The sequence below is a fragment of the Chelonoidis abingdonii genome, chromosome 13 (assembly GCF_003597395.2).
Source record: "Chelonoidis abingdonii isolate Lonesome George chromosome 13, CheloAbing_2.0, whole genome shotgun sequence".
NCBI classification, from domain to species: Eukaryota; Metazoa; Chordata; order Testudines; family Testudinidae; genus Chelonoidis; species Chelonoidis abingdonii.
The window spans coordinates 2,543,717-2,554,332 of NC_133781.1; the positions used below are offsets into that span (position 1 = coordinate 2,543,717).

The 10,616-nt window shown below is 49.3% G+C and overlaps 2 protein-coding genes across 2 annotated transcripts in view; one reads left to right on the top strand and one right to left on the bottom strand.

The window, feature by feature from the left end:
* LOC116830422 (E3 ubiquitin-protein ligase TRIM39-like) overlaps nt 1–2,499 on the top strand; it is an 11,599-nt gene extending 9,100 nt beyond the window's left edge. The window contains 1 exon segment of the mRNA XM_075072058.1: nt 1,892–2,499. Within this exon segment, the coding sequence (XP_074928159.1) occupies nt 1,892–2,492 (601 nt within the window). The 3' untranslated portion in view covers nt 2,493–2,499.
* Nucleotides 1–10,616, bottom strand: part of LOC116824950 (uncharacterized) — a 954,865-nt gene that overhangs the window by 860,950 nt on the left and 83,299 nt on the right. The gene's annotated exons all lie outside the window — the stretch shown is intronic.

Consider the following 10,616-nt stretch of genomic DNA (forward strand, 5'->3'; position numbering starts at 1 on the left):
GAAGAAGTTGAGGAACTGGGATTGTTTAGTCTGCAGAGAGATAGAATGGAGGGAGGAATTTGATAACTCTTCACTACCTGAAAGAAGGTTCCAAAGAGGGATTGGATCCTTCCCTGAGACTGTTTCCGTGGTATGCAGATGATTAAACAAGGAGCAATGGTCTCAAGTTGCAGTGGGGGAGGTTTAGGTTGGATATTAGGAAAACCTTTTTCACTAGGAGGGTGGTGAAGCACTGGAATGGGTTACCTAGACAGATGGTGACATCTCCATTCTTAAGAGGTTTTTGACAAGCCCATGCTGGGATGATTTAGTTGGGGGTTGGTCTTGCTTTGAGCAGGGGGTTGGACTAGATGGCCTCCTGAGGAACCCTTCCAACCCTGATATTCTATGAATCTATGGCCATCAGCCCCCTCAGCCTGCTGCTGGCCTAGGATTCCGTTCACTCAGGGAGGTAGGGGACTGAACGGGACCGGCGGCCAGGACCCTGGCTGGCAGCAGCATGCCAGTAAAAATCGGCTTGCGTTCCGCCTTTGTCATGCGTGCCATAGGTTGCCAGCCCCGACCTATAACATTACTATAACGATTATTATAACATCAGTATAACATGACAAATTTTGCATTGCATTCCACACAGTCATTTTATGAGGATAAACATGAGGGTGCTGGGTGCTCCTCTGAGGTACAGAGCATCACACCCACACCTCTGTTTGCTGCTCTAGGATCCACCTTCTCCCCTCTCTCTGTCCCCCTTGTGCTTACCTATTCCCTGGTCCTCCATGCCTGCTGATGCCTGCCCCTCCCCCCTCTGCCTTCCTTGCATCCACCCCTCTGTTGACCCCCGCTTCTCCCTCCTGGTGCCTACCTCTTCCCTCACCTCCTGTCCTGGCACCCACCCCTATCATCCTCCCTCTCTCACTCTTAATGGCTGCCCCTTCTCTCACTCTCCTTTGCCCCCTGAGGTCTGCCCCTTCCTTCCCCTCATCTCCCTCTTGGTGCCCACCTCTCCCCTCGCTCCTCCCATGCCCCTCTGGTGCCTGCCCCTCCCCTCACCCCTTTTGTCACCTGCACCTTCCCTCGCTTTGCCGAACTGGTGCCCATCCCTCCCCTCACTGCCTCCTGTGTTTCTCTTGCCTTTGGCACCAGCCCCTCTTCCCCCCTTCCACTGCCCCTCTACCTCCCTAGTGCCCCTTCCCTCTCTTCCCCCTCCCCTCTCTCACTCTTGGCACCAGCCCCTCCCCTCCCCGACTCTATATCCCTTGGTGACTGCCCCTCCCCTCACCCTGCTCTGCCCTTCAGTGACTGCCACTGCCCCAGCCACCCCCTCTGCCCCAGGCTGCTGCCTCACTCTGTCCCCCTGATGCCTGCCTGTTCCCTTACCCCCCCATGCTATTGGTACCTGCCCCTTTCCTCATCCTCCACCGCCTGGCACTTGACCCTCTCCTCGACTCCCCTCTGCTCCCCTGCCCACCCCCTCGTCATTTCCCCTGCCCCTTGAACCCCCACATTCCCTTACACTCTTCTGCTCCCCTGCTGCCTGCCCCTTCCCTGTGATCCTGGGGTCTGTCCTTTTCTTCTCCCTGGTGCCCATACCTCCCCTCACCCCCCACAGTCCCCTGGAACCTGCCACTCTCTTCACCCCCATACTCTGTCCTCCTAGTGCATGCTCGTCCCCTTGCACCCATTGCCCCTGTGCTGTCCCTCCTCTCTCCCCCTCCCCTTTCCTCTCCCAGCATCAGCCTGTCCCCTCCTTCCTCCACCCTCACTGACACCTTTCCACCCCCAACCTCCACTCCTTCTGTCCTTGGGCCCTGACTACCCTTAAAGGGCAACAACCCCCCCAGCACAGTGATTAACAGGGATGCATGTTAATTTCCCTTTGATTCCAGTGACCAGCCCCTGCCCCCGGCCCTGACTCTGTGACTCTCTCCCCAGTGGACGTGACTCTGGATCCAGACACGGCTCATCCCAAATTCGTCCTGTCTGAGGATCGGAAACATGTGAGACTCGGAGACACTCGCCAGGATCTGCCTGACAACCCTGAGAGATTTTATCCTTGTGTCTGTGTCCTGGGCACTAAGGGGTTCATGGGCGAGAGGCATTACTGGGAGGTGGAGGTGGGAGACAAGACTAGATGGACTCTGGGAGTTTGTAGGGAATCTGTGAGCAGGAAGAGGAAGGTCACAGCATCACTTAGGAATGGATACTGGGTCATGCAGCTGAGGGATGGGGAATACGAGGTCCTCACCTCCCCCTCGACCCCCCTCCACGTGAACATCAGGCCCAGTCGGGTGGGGATTTTCCTGGACTATGAGGCGGGCGAGGTCTCGTTTTACAATGTGACTGACAGGTCTCGTCTCTTCACTTTCACTGGTACCTTCTCTGGGACGCTCCGCCCTTATTTCTATCCTGGTCCCAACACTGGGGGTACAAACGTGGCTCCCCTGATCATCTGTCCGGTCCCAGCTCAGGTCGGAGGGAATCTCTGTCCCTGACAGTGACCCCGCGTGTAGGGATATTATCTTCCATCTTGAAGCGGAGGCCATTCCCCCGACTGGAACATCGCGTTTCTGGCCGTGGATGGGCACACCCGATCCTCTCTGACTGGAACGCTATCTTCCTTCCTCGGAAGGGAAGTTGTCTCCCCTTTGGCCTATTTGCATTAATCAAATATTGTTTTGTTCGCCTTTTGGCGATGTGCCTTATAGCCCTTGAGCTGCCAAATTCATGATAATTAGCTGATTGAGCAACATGTAACCGCAATATAATATGGCTTTGTAACCTTATATGTAGTGGAAAGATTTACCCTCTGAGCGTAGTAAACATGTAATTGCGCATGTGCAAGGAGGGAGAAAAGAGATAATAAAAGAGGGAAGTGAGCTCGGAAAAGGGGCTTTTTTCACCCCGTCAGTTATTCTGCAACCTGGTGTCGAGTCTTTCCTTCAACTGGCGCCCGAACAGGGACCCGAGCAACTTTGGATCAGGGGCCTTAGGCGGTGATCTGAAGGCCTTTCGCTCACCACGCCCGGCAAGGGTTACAGATGTCATTCATCCAACTCTTGGATCTCGGTGAGTATGGGAGCCTCCCTATCAACTAAGCAGTTAAAGCATAGGGATGACTTATCTTATTTGCTTCGCAAGGCTCATCACAAATGCAGTGCTAAAGAGCTTTCTGCTATGCTTCAGCTAATAAGGGCACAATGTCCTTGGTATCCGGAGGGCGGGACCCTCCGCTTATCAGATTGGGAAAAGATCGGCCGTGCGTTACATGATGAGCCTCGGGCACCGATTGAAGTGCTGCATTCCTGGCATCTTTGCCGGGATGCGGTGGAACACTTTGCCCCTCCTGTGGCTCAGCCCTTGCTTCAGGGTGACCCCCCAGCAGCCTTGCCTACCATTCTCCCTTCTGCGCCTGCCTCGTCCCTTTCACAGGCGAAACCTTTTGCCCCTCAGAGTCCCGGGTCTCCGCCTGTAGCCTTGCCACCTCCCCCCATCATGCCTCCCATGACAGTGGTTCAAAAGATGGTGGCTGCGGCCAAGGCATCTCCGGACCTTTCGGCCTCGGAGTTGGCTGACTTGACAGCCGTCTGCCCTGTAACTTGGGCTCCGGGACCGAATGACGACGCAGGGAATCCTACCCAGGTCGGCACCTGGGCCACCCTCCCGTTTGCGGTGGTCTGTGAGATTCGAAAGGCCATTAATGATTTCGGGCTGACTAGTACGTATGTCAGGGGCCTTATTGAAGGTATCGGATCTGGTTATGCCATGGTCCCCTTTGATTGGAGGGCACTAATGAGAATGTTATTAAGCCCCGGACAATTCGTAATCTGGCTTAGTGAGTTCCGTCAGCTGGCTGAATTGCAAGCTCAAGCCCCAGTCAATGTCGAGCGGCAACGGACTTATGAGGTTTTTGCCGGCGAACCGCCGTGGCACCGCCCGGAAGATCAATCCCGTTATTCGGCTGACCTTGTCTCTCAGATTACGACCTGTGCCCAGCATGCCTTTAAGAAAGTTCCTATGACAGGTAAGCCCGCAAAAAGCTTCGCTTCTATTCGCCAAGGGGCCACTGAATCCTTTCTTGACTTTACTAATCTACGACTCGCGCTAATGGGGATGCTGCTGTAGGGTCCAAAAAATTGATGTCAGAGGTTGATGGTCTGTGAAAAGAGTAAACTTTCTGCCCATACAGGTACTGATGAAACTTTCGAATTTCCAAAAATGATTTCCATGCTTCACGTTCGATTTGGGCTTAGTTAGTTTCTGCTTGCTCAGAGTGCGTGAGCAAAGGCAATAGGTCTCTTTCTCCTGAAGGCATAATGGAGAGGCATCACAGGCCAGTGTATGTAGGCGGTAAGGATGGATCAAATATGCATTAGACTTTCAGAATTAGCAATGTTCCTTAGCTTTGTTAAATGCAATGTCACGGCTTCAGTCCACTTCCAAGTCTTGTTCTGCCAAGGAGTTTGTGAAGTTGTTTTAGCAGATGAGATGAACTTTCCATAATAGTTCAAAATAGTCTAGGAAACCGAGCGAGCTGGCTACATTCAAGGTGGGGAGCCTCCACAATCGCCTTAACTTTTGCATGTGGCCTATTTGAAGACCTGCAGCATCAATGATGGTCCAAATATTCACGAGGTCTGGAAGAATTTCACATTTGTTCTTTGTGGACATAGGCCATACTCTTCCAGTTTCTGTAGGGTAGCCTTTAAATTCTTAAGTGATTCTTCTTCATTCCTCCCCAATGTCAGGATTGTCATCCAGATAGCACTGAACTCCTGACAAGTTACACAGATCTGGTTCATAGGCCCTCTGGAACTTTATTCTGATGGTAGGTGACAGTATCCGATAAAGCCCTTATGAGTCACAATAGTCAACAAGCTCTTGGGGACTTTTCATTGACATGATCTGTAATAGCTTGACTCAGATCAAATCTTACTGAACTTTTGTCCCCCAGTCCAGGCCTGCGAAAGTCATTGATGCAGGACGCGGGTGAAGGAAAGGACTCGACACAGGTGCAGACATAACTGAGGGGTGAAAAAGCCCTTTTCCGAGCTCACTTCCCCCTTTATTATCTCTTTCTCCTCTCCTTGCACAGCGCAATGTACATGTTTACTCGCTCAGAGGGTAAATCTTTCCACTCAAAAGGTTACAAAGCCAGTGTTATATGGCGGTTACATTGCTCAATCAGCTAATTATCATGAATTGGCCACTAAGGGCTATAAGGCACATCGCCAAAAGCGAACAAAACAATTTGATTAATGCACTAGCCAAGGGGAGACAACTCCTTCGAGGGAGGAAGGTCCGTTCCAGTCAGAGGGATCGAGTGTGGCCCATCCAGGCCAGAAACGCGATGTTCCAGTCGGGGGAATGGCCTCCGCTTCAAGATGAAGATAATATCCTACATGTCCCCTTCTTTTAATTTGGTAAACCTGAGGGCCCTGATAGCCTCTGAGCTGTTACTGTTTGAAACAAGCAAGGATCTGGCACAGAAAATATGGGCAGCATTGTTATAAGCACAAAAATTATAACAAAAGAAAAAAAGGGCACATTAAGCCAGATATAATATCGTGGCCCCCACACCCCCAAATCAGGTAACCAAGAAGTCAACCAGTTCCAAATTCGGACCCGGTGCTTTGGTGTTCGTCAATGCTAACGCGGTGGAACAAAGCAGCTTGCATGCAAATGAATGAATGTCAGTCTCCACCCGTTGGTGTTGATTTACAACACCAACACGCTAGAGTAACTAGGGCAACGAAACCCCCTTGATTCGCAAGAATACATCCAGAGCCAAAACGAATTTGTACTGCTGTTGGGGACAATGGGTAGTTCGTTTGAAACAGAATAAGGCATGGTCAGTCCATTTGGCCATAACGTGCCAATGCTCTGAAATATTTACAATCGCCTTTCCAATTCACTAACTCAACAGGTAGAAACCACGTACAAAGGAATGAAGCCTGTTGATCGGTCAGATAGGGATTGTAGGACGCTCTGTTGTTTCGCCAATACAAGATTACGGATTCTCCCCTCGGTTCACGACGTTTGATGTACCGGTGACAGGCTTGTACTATGGCCCCAAGGACACTGCTACCCAACCTGTGCTGGAAGGATTTTAGCCGTGTGATTACATAACCAATACCGAGCCAGATTCCTCAGGACTGGCCCACGGGCCCCAGAGGAGAAATTTTGGAAACAGTGCCACATAGAACCGATTTGACAGTGTCATTACACTGTGTATTAATTGCCTCAAAAACAGTATTATCTATGGCCTTTCTTCGTGACACACACGAAGCAAACTACCTTGGGCTACCATATCGATATGACCAAGTTTGGATTGTAGCATTCCAACAAACGGTGGTATTTCATGCAGCGCTGCCTGAAAGGTTCGATTGAGGGAATAGGTGACCCTTTCAATGGGATTCCCTGCAATATGTGTGGGGTATGAATGCAACCCCAGCATTCTGTTTTGATTTACACTTTGAATTATAGTGGTTTAACGCAGGAAACTGTACCCCCCACCTCTATTGGCTTTGAAAAAAAAAAAAAAAAAAAAGAAAAAAATTAAAAAGGAAAGGAAACCCCAAAATACATTGCATTGACATGACATTGATTAAGGATGTGTATTACAATCATAAACTCCCCGAAACCCAAAGAAGGAGGATAACACATAATAAACAGAATAAAACAGGAAGACCCATGCTACTAGTTGGGCCAATCCTTGTGAAAAAAGACACAGCCAAGTTATGGGTTTTCGTCGAATTGGGAAGCTTTTCAGGTCGCCAAGGGGTAAACAGTCCATTTGTCCGGGCACAGGTGTGCGTCCTGCTTCGGTTCACCACTGGTAGCTCCTAGCATTAACACTTCAGACAGGCCAGAAGCGGGACGAGTTCGGCCGTTTGGGCCAGGTCCTCCCGGATGTGAAGGTATCCACTCCCAAAAGGGAGGGGACTGTGGCTGATGTCCCTCTTACCCCCGAAGCTGTCAGACACAAATTAAACAAACAATAAACATGAATTGGCAGTTATCTGTGCCAGGATCGCAGAAAAATGGATTTGGATTTCTGGTTTGCTAGCATCTGTACAGCTGCCGCTGTCCTGCAAGCGCAGGCCCTCTGATGTCTCCCAGGTCACTGGTGCATATGGAGGTGATGCAGTCAGTTGCGGCGCCTCGGTCAGGCGCGGGTTCCGGAAGTCTCCTCCCCAAGTTAAGCTGGAAGTTCGGATCGGGTTTTTCAGCTTGGTTGGCACGCGCATACCGCACTGCTTGGTTGTCACGCACCGGCTGGAACCCACACTGGACTGTATCAGTTGGAAACAGAAGCATACCCTCGTCCCCATGTTTAGTGACTGCTTCCACTCAGGGTCCGGTAGCTTGTCGATAATATACCAAGGGTCGTTCCATGGCCTGCAAGCTTTAAAATTGGCGTATCTGCGGACAGTAAGAATCTGGATTCAAGGTTTAAATAATTCAAAGTAAATAACACAAATGTATAATTTCTGCTGTTACCTCCCTTGCGGTCGCTAGGATTTCCCCTGTTTTAATTGTTTTTCCAAAGTTGTCTTGAAGGGCGGTTACAGCCCGTTCCAACAATAGACCTGGCCAGTAGATATAGGAATAACCATGTGATAAATGAATTTGCATGAGAACAAAATTCTGAAAAATGTTCGAGAAACATAAGCAGGAGCATTATCAGTGTTTTAATTCTGGGTTTTCCCAATAACTGCAATACGTCGAGAACGTGACTGCTAACCTGGTTGTCTGTTTACACCGCGTTGGGCTGTAGCCCAACTAAACCTTGAAAAGGTATCAACAGTTAAGAACACACCTGATTACATGGTTAAAGGAGGGAACTTTGTGAACTCCATTTGGCCTACAATTGGTTTAGCCTCTAGTCCCTCGAGTTGACCGCGTTGAAGAAATGGCAACAAGGAATGTCATGCCCAGTAAGGGCAGACCGACACAATTTGCTGAGCTTGAGGGAGCGGCAAATAAATTGCTTCCACCAACCTTGCAGATTGGTGAAAAAAAGGCATGAAATCAATAGGATCAGAAAACAAGGAATGGATCGCTAGTTGGTTTAAGCGCTGAATCAGCATAATCATTGCTCTTGAGTAAGCAACGTCTGGAAAGCTGTGTGGCTCCTTAACATGGCAACAAACATCCAAGTGATGTTGCCGGGATAAATAAATTTTGTAAAAGGCGAGAAACAAGAAACAATAAATCAGCACCAACGTGAGGGGTTAAGTAAGGAATGTGGAATAATGCATCCATAATGATAGACATAAAACAGTATCGCACAACCAATAAATGGTTGATCACAAAAAAGCGAAAAGTCCAAAATAACTGCTGCAATCTCGATCGTTGAGGCCGACTTTGAGGCAAGTAAACCGAGTTGCCACGCATAGTATAGAGGGTGTTGGTAAGTTACAACCCATGTCGGGGGAACCATCAGTAAATACTGTAAAATGGCTTGTAAGGGTGCAGGTGGAAAGCTTTGGACTTGAGCGTGCAGTGGAACCTGTTGTACATTAACTAAACGAGGATCCTGGGGGACATTACATGCAATTTCTCCCACATAATCACATGAGGCTCTTTGCCAAAACAGAGGAATGTTGCTGTAAATGATGAAATTCATCCCGAGTTAATTGAAACAGATCTCAAAAAGATCAACCCAGTTAACTGCAAAGCTCTGATGCCCGAGCTTACGAAGCAAATCAGGCCAGCATCCATATATGGGTAGATATTCCGTGGTGGGGTTGAAGGCAAACCAGCCATTCAATAATATACACAGAGGTTTTGCTTATCAAACATACAAACCCAGTGGGTGTGTGGCATTTGTAACAGAGCAAATTTAAAACCAGGGCCACAAGCTTGAAGAATCCGGTCAACGACACATCGCAGAGCCACATTCAATTTATCAACACAAGCTATAAGAGCTGGTAACTTGAATCACATCAGCTGGATGTTTGGGTTCTTTCAACAGCTGAACAGATGCTGTAACAATTCCGTGGGCAATTTAAAAAAAGGCCTAATACCAATTCAAGTGCCTAGTACATGCGTTGCAACGCCACCAACGTCAGGGTGCGGGAGTACCAACTTCAGGGGCTACCGAGAGGCATAAGTGGATAGATCTCTTGCCCTAGGCTATACAACGGTGCCGCCCTTGTGAACCTTCTCCGGGGCAAGTACAGGCCAAATGAGCGCGGATGTGTTCTAATGCCTGTAGACAAAATCATCAACAACGACTCCAGCCAGCAACATGTCGTCCATATAATGATAATTCCAGCTCACGGATGGTTCACGCGAAAATCGGCAAACTAAGATCAACAAAGTGTTGACACAGCGTTGGGGAATTGTAACAATTGCCTTGGGGAAACCTTCCATTGGTACCGTTGGTGTTGGCGGCATCGTTATAGACCGGCACAGTGAACGCAAATTTTTCCCTGTCTGCCTTTAGCAAGGGAATTGTAAAAAAGCAGATCCCTTAAGATCAATAGACACACAACTGATAAGAATTAGGAATAAATTGGATTTGGGAGCCGCGGAAACTGAAGAGGGCCCATGGGCTGAATGCATTGTTGATTTCCCTTAAATCAATGCAATATCTCCACCCTCCTGACTTTTTTCTGTATTACAAAAATCAGGTATTCCAAGACTTAGTGGAGTGCTCTATGGTGCCCTGCAGCAAGACTGTTCCGCAACAAGGGCAGCAAGTTCTCAATTTCTCTCTAGGTAGTAGGCCAACTGCTCCACTCACACAAGGATTTGTTTGTAACCACGTAAGGGCAATGCGCGTTTTCTCATGACTACAAATTTAACTCATGGTGGCATCAAAGTTTTCCAACAAATCTCTCTCCCCAAATATTATGGGCAGGTGTGCATTATAAACGGACATATAGTGCCCTACCTTGTCGTTGGCAGTACACTGAAGACCAGGTGAGACGTTCGTCCTTCGAGCCTGATTCTCCTACGCCCCCAACTCTTTGGTGGGGCTTAGAGGCCAGGAAGACGGCCACCCTCCTGCTGGCAGAATGACAGTCCACGTCGGCTCTGTGTCGAGAAGACCGGAGAACGAAATCGTTAGTTTGCTGCATAATCAAATCTAAACCCAAGCGCTGCCAGCCGTGCTGCTCGTAGCGACGTTACTGGTTGGCAGCCCCGCGGGATTGGACTGCACGAGGAGAACCGCCCCTGTTGTCCCTGGGTCTGGGGCGGACCCGCCTCCCGATGTTTCCAGGTTCTCAATATCTCCTGAGCTACGACGAGTTAGCCCAATAAAGCCTTGTTGACATTTGGGAACATTTCTGTGAGGCTTTTAGCCGATTGGGACAGTAGAATCGAATTCCGTTGAAATGGCCGGGCTTCCACACTTAAAACAGTCTTCCCAGCCTGTACTTCCCCAGGTCAAAGCTGCGGCCAAAAGGCCGGCTTGGTAAGTCTAGAGCCGACATTGGCAAGGCACGCAGCATATCAGAGAGGTCTTTAGTTATTAGTTGGCCGAAGCAGCCTGCGCCCTTTTTACAATCATCATTGCCTGTCCATACATTTTTAGAATGTATTTCTTGGGCTGCGTCCGGGTTATCTACCTGACGGTGAATGGCTTCCTGCTTAAGCCGATTATG